The following is a 15,029-nucleotide window of genomic DNA, read 5'->3' as shown; positions in this document are numbered from 1 at the left end:
AAGAACTGGTGTTAATTACTAGAAAGGGGTGACACAAACCCCGAGGATCACCGTCCCTGGAAGTGTTCCAAAAATGGGCAGATGTGGCACCTGGGGACATGGGTTAGTGGTGGCCTTGGCAGTGCTGGGCAGTGGTTGGACCTGCTGATCTTACAGGGATTTTCCAACCTTAATGATTCCATGATCCTCAGAGATGGGCACTGATTATTTGTACAGCTCAGAATAAGGACACGATACACATCGAGACATTGTGTTTCCAAATCATGTTTTATTTTCTGGAGCACGTGCATGGGATTTTGACCAAACACAGCACAAAGGGAAGAACCCAGAGAGGGAAGCAGAGCAGCTCTGCAGAAGAGGTGAAAGGAAACCCCCTTGACTGTGTGGGCTGTGCCTCGGTGCCCCCACTCAGGTGCCCTGGCAAAGAGGGGCCCAGCAGGGCTCTGCTCCAGCGCCATGCCCAGCACAGAGGGGTGGTGAGGCAGCCCTAGCAGGTGACAGGTTTGATGAGGATGGCAGAGGCACTGCAGTTCCCTCTGCACAGGTTGCCCCATGCCAGGCCACCCCTAATGTTCAGCCGCACGGAGTAACACGACGAGAACCACCACCCACCTCCATGGACAGATGCACAGTTCCCACTGGAAGTGTCCTGATCCCGATCTTTGGTGGAGAACTTCATGTTGTCATGCATGGTGGTGGTACCCTTGGAGGCCATGGCATCCTCTGCCGTGCCCGAGTGCGCTCCCAGCCTCAGCCGGTAGCCCTGGGACTCATCGTCCAGGCTGAACAGGTTGTAGTCTGCAAACCTCTTGTTGTTTGAAGCATCCCAGATGAGAAACCTGACCTGGTAGACCTTCTGCCTGGTGATCTGGCGGATGTACTCAGTGCCCAGCCAGAACTCTGTTTGCAGGCTCCCAAAGCCATGTTTGTAGGTGCTCCAGGACTCGGACCAGCTGATATCCGTGTCCTGCCGGTTCCTCTGGATCACGGTCCAGGTCCCATTTGCCTCCCCCATCTCACAGTAGACCACAATGGGTGATGATCCCGTGGGCTGGATGACGTAGACACCACTGGGGTTGCCAGCGGGGACCTCACTGCAGTCCCTGGGCAAACCTGGAGCATGAGAGAACATGGAGGACCAACGTGCACAACAACCCTGTCTGCTGCTCCTGCAGCTCTGGAATCACCTGCATCCCTGGGGCTGGGAAAGAGGAAACCTCTTTGCCTTGGCATTGGACACCCTGTGGATGGCTGGGAAACCCCAGCAAGCTTTGCTTGGCTGGTACATCCTGTGGTGTGTAAGTACTGGCTGCAGAGTCCTCTGAGATCACAGGGACCCAGTATGGTTTGGGTGGGAAGGAACCTCAAAGCTCAGCTTGTTCCATCCCCTGCCATGGGCAGGGACACTTCCCACTATCCCAGGTTGCTCCAAGCCCCATCCAACCTGGCCATGGACACTTCCAGTGATGGAGCAGCCACAGCTTCTCTGGGCAACTTGTGCCAGGGCCTGCCCACCCTCACAGGGAAGAATTTCTTCCCAATATCTCATCTAAATCTCTCCTCTTTCAGTTTAAAATCATTCCCTCTTGTGCTATCCCTGTTTCCCCCTGTAGGAATCCTCTGTGCTCGTGTCACTCGTGGCTCAGTGTGGGGCTGTCACTGGGAAGGAGTGTGCAGCACATCGAGTCCTGCTCAGGCTCTGGGCTGGCTGCTCCCCAGGCTCTCTGCCCACCCACCACCACCATGCCCTCCTTCCCTTCCACCATTCCCATTCCCTGTGGGATGCAGGGTCTTAACTGCTCTGTTGCTGTGCCAGCCGGGATTCAGCTGCCAGGCTCTGCTGCCCGCTCGCTTCGTCTTCATCCGCCTCTGGAAAAACAGGAGGGAGGTGAGCAGGCCTGTGCCACAGCACGGGGGGCACTGCAGCCCCCAGGGGCTGCTATTCACACCACTGGGGATGGTGAAGGGCACAGGGCTCATTTTCTTCCTGTGTGGTCGTTTTTGGCTGGGAACTCTTCCAAGGGATCAGACCCTGGGAATGGGATCGCTGCAGTCACTGAACTGCTGCTGATTCACCCCCCTCAGCATTATGGGGTGGAGCAGATGGAATCATGGAATGGTTTGGGTTGGAACAACCTTTCAAAGGCCATCCAGTCCAACACCCCTGCTATGAGCAAGGACACTTTCTTCTAGATCAGGTTGCTCAGAGCAGTGGTGGTGAGCACAAGGATATACAGATAGAGAAGGGCTGAGAGGGAAACGGGTCTCTGTGTGCTCCTTTTCAGTGATGGCTGAAGGGTTCAAGTGTTCATTCAACCCACAAAGAACCTCAGAAACTTCAGAGAGAAAAGGAGCTCACATGAGAGGACAACCCTCTATTTAGAAGTCCCAGCACCCATCTTAGTAAGATGTTGGTTCCCTGAGAGCCTCTGGATGTGTGACCTCCATCAGTGATGTGATGATGTTTGGGGATTATTTAGCCCTGTGCAGGCTTCAGAAAGCATTTTGGTTGGTCACTTATACAAAATTCCTCTGAAGTTTCAAGGCTCCAGATGGACTATATTTAAAGGGAAAGGTCTGTCTTCCTTTGAATATCCACAGCTCTCCAGAAAAAGCTGCCACAACCAACCTTGCCAATAAATAACATGAATGACCAAATCTGGTGATGTTTGGTTAAGATATTAAATTGGAGAAAGGTTTGATTGGGCTCCTTTTATTTCAGGGTGTGACTGTCCTTCTCCAAGAGTACTTTCTACACTTTCCTCTCTGTGCAGAGGACAGGGAGCTCCTGATGTTTGGATGAGCAGAATTTAGGGATGTAAGAATGAAAGCACATACCAGAAAGAAGATCAGAGGTGTAGATATTAATGATGTCATCTACATTTACGTGCAGTCTTTCCAGGTTTTCAATCTTCAGAGCAAGAAGTGGGGCTAGCAGGGCCAGCGTGGAGGTGAAGAACAGAAGGTTGGAGTGAAGGGCTGCTGGAGAAAACACACACAATGAACCTGGAAATGGGAATCCTCTGCAGGAGAACTGGTGTGGTGGGTTGTGGGCACTGCTGGCACCTAAAGACATTCAGGAGCTACGACAGGTGGATAAACAAGGGACAGAGACCTGAGACCTTAGAAAGAAAGGAGCTGTTGTGGCCACAGTGCTGAAGGTCCCCTGAGAGTCAGGGGCTTCACTTAATTGTCCCAGAACAGCCCCCTCCCACCAGGACAGGGTGCAGAGACTGGGAGCCAGAGCACTGATCCCACATCAGATCCCTGCTCCATGTCACACACGGGGCTTCTCCTGGGATGTGCATCCCAGCTGGCATCTGGGCCAGGACATTCTGGGCTCTGAAGGATGGATTTTGCCAGCATCTGGAAGTCTGAGCAATTGGACTTCTTTGGACCAGACCTGATCTGGACATTCCCCAATAGTCTGTCCATGGCCAGATGGTGGATTTGTGTCTACAGCTTTCCCACCCAGCTTCAGCACCCTGAAGGACTGACGAGGATGATGAGTGATTAATGCAGTAATTAGCTGCAATTCCAACTTTTTGGGCTCTGATACAAATACAACTCAAATAAATGCTGCCTTCTCAACATCACCCAGGGCAGGATAGTTTTTCTCATGGTCAGGAATGGAGGAGAGACAGTGAGGAGCAGGAGAGACCCAGAGCCCTGGGGGTACAGTGGGAACAGGATCATCCCACCATCCCAAGGCCAGAAAGGCTCACTGGGACCAGCAGAGCTGCAGTGTGGGCAGCAGAAACCATGGGGCAGGTAGAGGTGGCAGGGATGCCCAGCTGTACAGAGCATTCATCCCATCCATCCCATCCATCCCATCTCATCCCATCCCATCCCATCCCATCCCATCCATCCCATCCCATCCCATCCCATCCATCCCATCCCATCCATCCCATCCCATCCCATCCCATCCATCCCATCCCATCCATCCCATCCCACCCATCCCACCCCACACTCACCCATGCTGTCTCTGTGTGGACCCTGCAGAGCGGGGAGCTGAGCAGGTCTGGTTGGGTGGCAGTGTGGCCAAACCTGATGTTATATAGGGCTTGTCAGTGAGGTGGGTGACCAATCCAAATGGCAGCACTCACCAGCTCCTGAAAATTTATGGTTTGTTTGCCTCCTTCCACCGGTGCCTTTGCTCACATGCCAACAGTTGTGCTCCTGTGATAAGAGTTCTCAGCAAACAGCAGTCGATGTTCACACAGAGTTCAACAAAACCAACAAAAGCTCCTGATAAGAATTATCCTTCAGGTTGTTACTACTTACGGGATTTAATGCCAAACCTGTCACCTGGGCCATGCTGGAAATCTCCATTGCAGACCCCCTGGGATGGGGACAGGTGTCTGTGCCCTCCTTCCCCCTGCACAGGGAACCATCACCCCCCAGCACACAGAGGGTACTGGAGCCAGAGAGACACCCAGTGCTGGGGACATACAGGGGTACAGACTGTCCTACCAGGACCACAGAGGGTCAGCTGGCAAGTCCATGCTGGTGCCTGGATGAAAACTGGGACTGAAAGCAGAGGGGAACAAGGAGAGACTCCAGCCCAGCTCTGAGGGTTTGTTAAAACACCCTGCACATCTGTGGCCTCAAACAGCCACGAGGGAATGGAGGTGCTCTCACTGACAGTCCCCAGGCTGACATGGTGCCCCACACACAGTGGGGGAGAGCAGGAGGTCAGCAGAGCCCTACTGAGTCTCCTTCTCCCTGCCAAGATCATATGGGATAAAGGGGGAGTGTAGGGGAAGGGGCACTGCATAAACACCCCCAGTAGGTTTTTGCTCAGAGCTGCCACAAGCATCCAGGGCTCAGGGGTGGCACCTGGGAAAGGTTGTTGACCTCAGCCTAAGGCTCTGCTGATGGAGGGCACAAGGCACCCCTGTCTGCAGCCCAGCCCTGGGGCTGATGTCTGGGCAGCTCTGCAGAGACTGGGCTGACACACACCTGCCAGGAGCTGAGGACCACTGACAAACCACTGCCCGTAGGTATTGTCCTCTTTGCTCTCCAAGCTTCCTGTCAGTTCCCACTCCTGCCCTCCTGTTTGCCTTTCCCCCCTCCTTCAGCCCCTTTATTGATCTGCAGCAGTTGGGAAATCCCCAGGAAGATTTAATTTCTGGGCAGGTCCAGTGAATTGCGGGTTATAAAAGCCTCACAGCTGGGACATGGGTATTACTTTATTTTTTGTTAAAAAATATGTCTTTAGCCCTCTTTGTGTAATCTTGAGCAAAGAGAAGGCACCAGCTGGGCATTTAGTGATTGGTGCTGTGAGCTGAGGTGCTCACACAGAGGAGGTGTAAGGACAGACCTCGGAGTGAAGGGACAGGGGCCAGCATGGAGCTGGGAGCAGTGGGAATGACCAGCAGCTTCATGGTAATGGATCAGTCCTGCTCCTCCTCTTCCTCAGAGCTCCTTTCCTGCAGCACTCACAGCTCTGGGGAACACAAGTAGAATCCAAGCTGAGGGACAGCAGTGGAGACCACAAGAGAGGGAGTTGATGAGTGTCCAGTGTCTGTCCCACTCCTCCCCCTTCCATCCCACCATTTCTTTCTGGTTCTCTGCTGCTGCTGTGCTCTTTCCTGCATCCCTGTGAGCTGCATCCACTGCACCTGGAGCATCAGATCTTACACAACAAGCTCAAGTGGAGGGCTTTGAGCTATTTGCCCTGGATATCCTTACACAGATTTACTTCTTTCCCACAAAAATACCTTTTGCCTCTAGAACTGCAGAAAAAAACCCCAACCCGCTTTTAGGAGAAACATGAGAAAATGTGACCACAGGTCTCTGTGTGGTGCAGGGAAGGGGCTGATCCAGAGGTGACAGAGCCATGTCTCACCTCACTTCAGCCTGTCCTGAAGCTGCAGCTTCCACCACCCTGGGAGCCCCTCGCTCCTGACTGTGCCCTGGCTCTGCCTTCCCTGCTCTGAGCATCCCAGGGGCTGCCCAGGGATTCTGGTGGTGATGGGCACTTTCCCCCCCAGGGCTCCAGGCTGGGACACACCAGCTCCACCGGGACCTTGTCCTCCTGCCCATTGTGGTCTGGTGTGACATGGACACCGAGGGCAAGGGCTGGACTGTTGTCCAGAGAAACTCACTGAGCTCAACTGGAAGCAATCCTGGACCACCTACAAGTACGGCTTTGGGAACGTGCACGCCGATTACTGGCTGGGCACCGAGTACCTGCACCTGCTGACCCAGCAGGGCACCTACAAGGTGCGTTTCGTCGTGCGGGACAAAACCAACGTCACCCACTACGCCGAGTACGACATCTTCAGGGTGGAGGGCGAGGCCAGCGGGTACCCGCTGAGGCTGGGCAGGCACTCTGGCGACGGGGACGACTACCTGACCCTCTACCACCCCAAGAAGGGGGGCATTCATGACAACATGAAGTTCAGCACGGTCGACAAGGACCAGGACCGGTACAGCAGGAACTGTGCCAACCTCCCTGTGCCAGGATGGGCACGTGGGAGTGAGCACAGAGGGAGCACTGGGTGACACCTGTGTAGGTTCCCAGTTTGCCCTGCTTGGGGCTGGGGTGGCTCATCATGGACAGGACAGCCACTCACCCCTGGAGCTGGCAGTGCCAGACAAAGCTCTGAGAGCTGCACATCCTTCCCTGAAGCATCTCCAGCATTAAAAACTTGCAGCTCTTTTATTTAAATGTCACAGAGTTTTATTACTGTGAAACCTGTCTTGGATATTTTCCCTGTAATCTCACACATTTTTGGTAAGAAACCTGGCCCTGCCCTGGCCTGGTGTTCCCTCTGGATCAGCCTCTACAACCTGCTGGGGAGGGGGAGCTGGAATCTGCATGTTGGTTTGGGAGTTTTAATATAGAGTTTGCTGCAAGATTTAAGAACTGCTGCATTGAGAGCCTGTGTGAGTGAGAGTCTGTGTGTCAAGGCCACAGCTTCAGTAATAGTGTTAATTCAGATTTACCAGAAAATAAGGAATCTTTATCCTTTCCCCACCCTGGATGACTAGGGGGTGACACAAACCCCGAGGATCACCGTCCCTGGAAGTGTTCCAAAAATGGGCAGATGTGGCACCTGGGGACATGGGTTAGTGGTGGCCTTGGCAGTTAGTGGTGGCTGGGCAGTAGTTGAACCTGCTGATCTTACAGGGATTTTCCAACCTTAATGATTCCATGATCCTCAGAGATGGGCACTGATTATTTGTACAGCTCAGAATAAGGACACGATACAATCGAGACATTGTGTTTCCAAACCTTGTTTTATTTTCTGGAGCACGTGCATGGGATTTTGACCAAACACAGCACAAAGGGAAGAACCCAGAGAGGGAAGCAGAGCAGCTCTGCAGAAGAGGTGAAAGGAAACCCCCTTGACAGCACGGGCTGTGCCTCGGTGCCCCCCATTCAGGTGCCCTGGCAAAGAGGGGCCCAGCAGGGCTCTGCTCCAGCACCATGCCCGGCACAGAGGGGTGGTGAGGCAGCCCTAGCAGGTGACAGGTTTGATGAGGATGGCAGAGGCACTGCAGTTCCCACTGCACAGGTTGCCCCATTTCATGCTCCCTCTATGGTTGAGCCGCACGGAGTAACACGACGAGTACCACCACCCACCTCCAGAGCTGGCCGCACAGTTCCCACTGGAAGTGTCCTGATCCCGATCTTTGGTGGAGAACTTCATGTTGTCATGCATGGTGGTGGTGCCCTGGGAGGCCATGGCATCCTCTGCCGTGCCCGAGTGCGCTCCCAGCCTCAGCCGGTAGCCCTGGGACTCATCGTCCAGGCTGAACAGGTTGTACTCTGCAAACCTCTTGCTGTTTGAAGCGTTCCAGATGAGAAACCTGACCCGGTAGACCTTCTGCCTGGTGATCTGGTAGATGTTCTCAGTGCCCAGCCAGAACTCGGTTTGCACGTTTCCAAAGCCATGTTTGTAGGTGCTCCAGGACTCGTCCCAGGTGACTGGTGTGTTCTGCCGGTTCCTCTGGATCACAGTCCAGCCCCCGTCTGCCTCCCCCATCTCACAGTAGACCATGATGGTGTGCAGTCCCGTGGGCTGGATGACGTAGACACCACTTTGGCTGCCAGGGGGGAGCTCACTGCAGTCCCTGGGCCAACCTGGAGCAGGACAGAGGGGGATTGAACAAGCCCCAGGCACAGCCCACAGTCCTCCTGTGGCTGCTTCTGCACGGCCAAAACATTACCAAGCCCAGAGTCCCCGAGGAGCACAAACCAGGCAAAGCCCATCCTCACCTGAGCACACGACGCCCGCGTCCTCCTGGTGCCCACAGTTGTGCTGTCCCCAAGGCTGTGCCGAGCACTCGCTGAGGAGCCTCTCCGTCCCACTGCAGGCGACATCGTCCAGCCAGATGGAACCAGATCCTCTCCCAAAATAAGCACTGCCAGGGGCTGACACTGCGTTTCCGCAGCCGAGCTGCCTGCACACCACGGAGGCATCTGTTGTGTCCCAGGAGTCGTCACACACCGTCCCCCAGGCGTTGCTGTACCAAACCTCCACCCGGCCCGAGCACTGGTTGGAGCCGTTCACCAGCCGGACCTGGCCTGGAACATGGGAAACAACAGGAGGGAGGAGAGTTGGAAATGAAGGGATGACACCAAAGGAAGATGGAGTCCAGACTAGAAAGTACCTTCTGGCTCAAGGAGTAAAGTCCAGGCAGTAAGATATGGGGCCTTTAGACCTCTGATCATGCTCCTGGTGGGGGGAGAAACCTACTCTTCTGAAGTCTTCATTTCTAACTATTTTTGGTGTGTAGTCCCAGAGGCTGGGCAGGGGTCATGCCTTGTGTTCCCTCAGCCTCCTCCTGGGACTGAGAACCTCAGAACCAAAGCTGAGGGTGAGTCAGGGAATGGGGCAGCCCAGTGAGCTCCTCTAAGACAAGGGAATTTCATGGGAGAAGATGACTCTTCTAGTTCTTTGCCATGGGACAAGTGTGGCAGCTGGGGATGCTATGGCAGGAGAACCCTTCCTTTCTTCTGCATTCCTCCCACTTAATATTCCCATTGTCCTCTCACAGGGCAGGGTGTGTGTGGGGAGGGACAGCTTTGGCTTTGGGAGGGATTGGAGCAAACCCTCTGGGCTTCTCCACACCTACAGAGGAGCAGACAGGCCCCTGACTGCCATGTCCCAGGTCCACACCCACCAGACACTGAGGAGGGGCAGGTGACTCGTGCTGGGACACACAGCCCTCTTGTGGAGTACCTGGGGGACACCAGGGTGGGAGATACACTCCCTGACAGTCAGCCCTGGGGTGGTCCTGGTCATGTCCTGCTGGCATCTCTGGGGACCCTCCATGTACTTACCATTGGCTAATGATCTCAGAGCAGGCACAGAGAGAGACTGATTGAGGAGAGCTGGGCTTTGGATGCTCCTGGTGAGATGTGGGGCAGGCACGGCCAACACGCAGGCAAGGAACAGGAGGGGAGAGCACCGGGCAGCTGGAAAGGGAAGGGACAAGATGAAAGTCTCACAGAGAATCCCGTGCAATGGGGTGAAACATCTCCAGTCACCCTAAACCTGTCAGGGCACAATGAGGTTTCCCATTTGCACAGGGGAAGGTCTCTCTGACCCCTCTCTGCAGGTTTTCTCTCCTACTTTAAGCACAGCCCTCCTTTCATCAGCCCAAGTAGAATCTGTTGTCAGAGACCTGCCCTCACCCTCACCTTGCTGCAGCTCCTCAGATGGGATGGCAGGATGGGAGGTGTGCCAAGCCCCTGTGACCCCCAGCAGTGATTGCACCCCTAGAGTGTCACCCAGGGCTGATCTGACCCCCCGCTCCCCACAGGCTCCCTCTGCCCCACGTGAACCCCTCCTGAGCTCTCCTCTGCCCTGGCACTGCCCAGGGAGCTGCTGGGTTGGGCTGAGGGCAGATCCAGGGATTCATATGACCCTCTCAAACCTTATCCCATGCTCTGGGAGAAGGAGCACAGACCTTGAGTCTGCCCCACTTTGTTCCCTGTGTCTGTCCTGCCTCTGTGGTGAGCCCCCCATCCATGGCAGCAGACGGATGGCACTGCCAGGGGGGAGGCTCAACACTCCCCTCTGCCAGCACTTCTCCTGGGGGTGCAAGGGGAGCCCACCCTGTCCTGCTCCCCCATGCTCATACTCACCCATGTCGACTCCACGGGGACACTTGCAAGTCTAGAAACTTGCTGGGGATGTGCTTTGGGTCACAGCATTTATAGCTGTGCTGTGCCAGGGGGGTGGGGGGGCTGGCACAGCTGCCACGAGTGTTGTGCCCCCACCCTGAGCAGGATATTCACTCACTCTGATAAGGGGGACACTTATTAGAACTTGAGCAAACACAGCCCAAGAGCGACACTTCACAGGTGCCGAGCACAGACCTTCCTGCACTTGCCACCAGCGGGGCTTTGATGACATTTGCTGAGCCCTTCCTTGACTTTTTTCCTTGTTGGCCTCTGGAACATCTGGAAGATGGGAAGTGTTTGCCCCCCAGCTTTGAGGTGTGAGGTGTGCCTTCTTTTCCCAGAAGAAACTTCTCAGAAGCAGCTTAGTCTTTCTGGGTAAAGAAAACACTAATATCTAAGATGTCATGTACCTGTGCACATAAAAACATTTTACAGTGATTGATGTGTCTCTTCCAGTGCCGATTTCCAGCATAATAAAGTAGGATTAAGTTTGTCTAAAGCAAATATTAATGTTTTGGGAAGATTAAACACAAAGATCCAGTGTGTGGGTGGGTAAAAGCCAAGAGCACCTTCAGAGCTCTGTGCTGTCACTGTGATGATTCCACACTTGATCTGCCCCCGTGGAGAAGCAGAGTCCCTGCTCTGCCACACAGACTCTGCATCCACGGCAGTTCAGCCCAGGGAGCGGGTGGGATCAACAGGAGCCACTTCGCAGGCAGTTGCTGATCTCATCACCACTTTGTGTGCTGCAAGTGCTGCAAGTCTCGGGAGAAAACGGGCTGGAGGAGCTGAGAGTGCAGACACAGCCCCCATGGCCAGGCTTGAGCAGAGGCAGGTCTGAAAACAGCTTTAGAAAGGCGATGTCAGCACCAGACTGAGTGTGACAACAGCAGTTCAGGAGGGATTTTACAGGAGTTCAATTAAAATGTTAGCAAGGTGCTCTAATTCCATCCCTTTCTCTCCCTTATTCATACCCATGTGTGAGTTGTGCTGAGCTTTGGTGCCTGCCTGGTGTCCTCAACACCTGCAAGTCACCATGTTCTCCCTGCACCTGGCCAGGTCTGTGGTGTCACCCCTGGGCACAGCAAGCACAAGGGCACTGCAGGGACAGGTTCACAGGGATGAAACACAAAGATGTTCAAATTTTACAGCACCAGTGGCAAAATCCAGCTCTCCAGCTGAATCCTTTATATTCCAAGCCCAAAGATGGCAAAAATAAGATGATACAGATGTCCTGCCATCATCCTGGGGCCATGCTCAAAGAGGCACTTCTAACACCCTTTTACTTTCAAGCCAGTGAGTTTTCATTTGCACTCACGGCGTGTGCAGCCCCACAGCAACGCAGTGCCAGGACTCATCAGCTCAGCACAACAGCATTGCCTTCCAGGACGACAACACTCCACTACAGCCACCTCTTCCCTCTGCCCAGAGGTTGGAAATATTTTGAGGTCAAGGCTACTCGTGTCATGAAATACCTTCCCAGGTGTTAGGAAGCAAAGTGACTTTTCTTCCTACTCTGTCCTAGTGATGCAGCTACAGCCACAGGGTTGGCCAGGCTGACTGCAGCAATTTCTCACACCCTGTCCCATTTCCCACACCACAGGAGCCTGCAGGTCCTCTCCAGGCTGGACTTTGCCTCAGGAGGGATTCAGCAGTGCTGTGGTCCATCACTGAGAGGTGATGGATGGCCTGGAACAGACTCTGGCTCCTGGGGGACCTGAAGCACCATGTCCCTCTGCTGGGGTCACCAAGCTTCCCCAAAAAGGGAAAACTGATGGAACAGCAGCTTGACATTGTCCTTTGAAATGTCCTTGACATGGCCTTTGGCCAGCACTGCTGCAGGCAGAGCTGTGTGACTGGGCCCTTGGATGGGCATCTCTGACTCCTCTCAATTCCCCAGCCATGGAAACACAGTGCATGTTGAGGAGCTTTCCTGCCCACTTCCCAGCCTTAACAAATGCTGCTTTTAGGCCAGAGCAATTTCTTTCCACATAGAGGACAGTAAAAGACAGGACCTCTTTCCAAAAGGACCCTTGGGAGCCACAGGAAAGGTGCTCTGGTCAGGTGTGAAGGCCACCTCCAGGCTCAGAGGTGCCCACAGCCCTCCACTTCTTGCCCACATGGGTACAAAGGAGAGGGTCAGTGATGCTGGGGATGTTTGGGGACATTCCCTGGAAGCCTGTGCTTCTCCCACCCCTGTGAGCTCCTCAGGTGCTGCTCTGCCCACCACACCAGGGTCCTGCCCACCTGGCAGGGGCAAGATGTCACCTCAGCACCAGGCAGGTGGTCAGTTCCACTGGAGGTGATTGACTGAAATCAGTCAGGGAAACCAGTGACAGAAAGTTTATCACAGTCTCCTTGGAACAGACCAAAGCAGTGTCAGGCTTCTAATAGGATAAGAACCATAAGCTGTGCTGCACAGAGGAGCAGTAATGGGATATGGCTTCATGCAGGAGATGGTTTGATGTATCTGGGCCACTGCTAACTAAATCCTCCCTGAAGTCCCCTCTCTGCAGCTCCTCCAGCTGCAGAATTAATCAGCTCTCTCCTTTTTATCTGAAAAGCACGAGGCCAGTGGCTGCCTGCAGATCCAAAGGCAAAGCCCTGTGGGAGCTCCCTCTGGGGACCATCGGTGGGGACACTGAGGTGGAGCCTTGGCCACCCATCCAGGGCCATGTCCTGCTCCCATGTCCTGCCTGATTTCTGGAGGCTCCTGCCAGCACAATGCCTGGGGAGCCCATGGCACTGCATGGTCCAGGGCAAGGGCAACCCCTGATTTTGGATGCTGGCAGCGACCTGGGGTGTGTGAGAGAGGCACGACATGACCCACATGGCCAAAGTCACATTAAGGATCCTTGGAGAACTTGGGGCACTTGGCTTCTGCTGGTCCTGAACCATTGGTTGTCTCCAGCCTGGAGGAGCAGGGTGGGATAACTGGGAGGTCTGGATTGCAATGGCAGGGATGGGGAAGCTGACTGAGGTGTATCATTCCTTGAGGTGCAGGAACACAAGGGAGAAACAGTTCTCAAGTGCAGATCCCAGGAACAGCAACATGCTGTGCCCAGGGATCCTGTGCCACTGCAGGTCCATCGTGGGAGGGAGTCCATGTCCTGGAGAAGGGCTTTGCAAACCTGCAGGTAAATCCTTCTGAGAGTGTTTGGAAGCTGCTGGAAACATCAGCATCTCCCCAGGTGCCCTCAGGCCAGGCAAGCCAGGGCTCAACATGGTCTCTGCACTGCCTGGTCATGAGCCAGGCCATGGCCAGCCCCACGAGTTACCTCTCCCACCACTCACAAGCTCCTCTGGGTCACCAGCTCCTCAAACTCACCCTCCAAACATGTCCCAGACTTGTGAATCTGCTTTTGTCTCTGAAGAGGGAAAATCTGAGAACACCCACAGGGATGCAGCTTCATCACCTCCCTGTATTCAGACTCTTTTCTCAGATAAATCCCCTCAGTTCCACCAGGGTTTAACAGCAGTGGAAGGTTGTTTCAAGTGAGTCCAAATGTTTCTGTTTCCTCTCTGTGCATTTTTCAATTTTAAAACAGCCCTTTTAAGTGCCAGTGCTTCTTAACCAGCCTTCAGCCAGTGCCAGGCATCAAAGGAAGGACTGGCTGGCCAGGAGAGCTGCTGCCTTGTGCTCCAGAGTTTGCAAAAAAATCACAAGATAACAAATTAATTCCCCAACTTATGTAAATACTTCATGCTGAAAGGGTTTTTCTACAACATCCAGCCTGAGGAAGGTCTCGGGTGTGTGTTTGTACATGAATTTATCTCCCTGTTCATACTGAGATGGCATCTGGCAACTGGGATGTAAAGGCACAGGTCGTCTTTATTCACAAAGAAACGATTGAAAAGAAGCTCTTAGGGTTGCAAACGTTTGAAGAACAACAAAGTTTTTCCTCCTTAAGTAGGAAAGTGACCAAAAAAATAGCTGACAACTTCACTTCAGCTTTATACAACTGTAAACATCAGCAAAGTTTAAAGAATAGAGATCACAAAGCATCTACTAAGACACAGAGTTTCAAGAGGAGAAATTTTAGAATTGCTTATGTGATTTTAAAGAGAAAAGGGATGAAGAGCTTCATTCCCCAAAGGAGGTTATGGCTTGGCAATCACTACAACCACCATTTTTTAGAGTGCTGAGCAGAGCATGGTGCCAGCACTTCCCACTACAGAGCTCTGTTTCTGCTCTAAAAATAATCCCAAGAAATTTGCTTTCTTGCTTTGAAGGTCAGACCTTTCCCTAGCTGGTTTCTCACCCCAGGGATCTTCACATTTGTGAGGATGCTCTTTTGGCTTGACTCCCTTTGGGCCCAGCTGTCTCCAGATTTAGAAGCTCTGTTTGCAGTTTGTCTGTGACCTGAAGCCCCTCTGCAGGTGCCCTGAGCAGCTCCACATCCCTGACACCAACACTGATCACCAACTTCCAAGGAGAACAGTAAAGGGAAGAAGAATTTTGGAGCTGCAGCCCAGGACAGGCACCTGGGAATGGAGGCACATCAGGCTGTGCCCAAGGAGGTGGCACTGCCTGATGTGTTTGTTGCTTATCCCTCATGAGGAGAGCACTGAGATGGGCTCAGTGATGGATTTCCTTGATGAGTTGGACATCTTGGTCATCCTGCTTAGCAAATAGATCCTTTGCCATCATCCTAATACTGGAAGTCACTTTTAGTGCCTCCTGCTCTGCAATGGCAAAGCAAAGTTTGCAGCAGCCCCAAATTAGATTCCAGGTTGTTGCTGGTTCTCTCCAGGGAGCTCTGTGAAGGGCTGAGCACCATGGGTGGCTCCAAGCACCCTGCCAGGAGCTGTGCCCCTCGCTCAGCTCTGCTGCTTCTCCTTCAGGCAGAGAACTGTCCCTATGAGAACATCACAGACCGAAGGA

At 53.6% G+C, this 15,029-nt stretch overlaps 3 protein-coding genes across 3 annotated transcripts; 1 reads left to right on the top strand and 2 right to left on the bottom strand.

Annotated features, from left to right (window-relative positions):
- Positions 1-487: 487 nt before the first annotated feature.
- Positions 488-3,978, bottom strand: LOC139681721 (fibrinogen-like protein 1-like protein). Its single transcript, XM_071575356.1, has 4 exons — positions 3,975-3,978; positions 2,839-2,979; positions 1,798-1,857; positions 488-1,113 (listed from the first exon to the last, which is right to left on the bottom strand). The coding sequence occupies exons 1-4, from the start codon at positions 3,976-3,978 to the stop codon at positions 488-490; spliced, it is 831 nt and encodes a 276-aa protein (XP_071431457.1).
- A 1,371-nt stretch (positions 3,979-5,349) lies between these two features.
- On the top strand, positions 5,350-6,510 carry LOC139681720 (fibrinogen-like protein 1-like protein). Its single transcript, XM_071575354.1, is given in 3 exon segments — positions 5,350-5,388; positions 6,005-6,104; positions 6,107-6,510. Coding segments are annotated over 3 exon segments (543 nt in total).
- Positions 6,511-7,469: 959 nt separating this feature from the next.
- Positions 7,470-10,109, bottom strand: LOC139681719 (fibrinogen-like protein 1-like protein). Its single transcript, XM_071575353.1, has 4 exons — positions 10,106-10,109; positions 9,299-9,433; positions 8,231-8,539; positions 7,470-8,095 (listed from the first exon to the last, which is right to left on the bottom strand). The coding sequence occupies exons 1-4, from the start codon at positions 10,107-10,109 to the stop codon at positions 7,470-7,472; spliced, it is 1,074 nt and encodes a 357-aa protein (XP_071431454.1).
- Between the last annotated feature and the right edge of the window lie 4,920 nt (positions 10,110-15,029).

The sequence above is a fragment of the Pithys albifrons genome, chromosome 21 (genome assembly GCF_047495875.1).
Source record: "Pithys albifrons albifrons isolate INPA30051 chromosome 21, PitAlb_v1, whole genome shotgun sequence".
NCBI classification, from domain to species: Eukaryota; Metazoa; Chordata; class Aves; order Passeriformes; family Thamnophilidae; genus Pithys; species Pithys albifrons.
The sequence above is the reverse complement of the archived record's forward strand: the minus strand, read 5'-3'. Positions and strand labels throughout refer to the sequence as shown.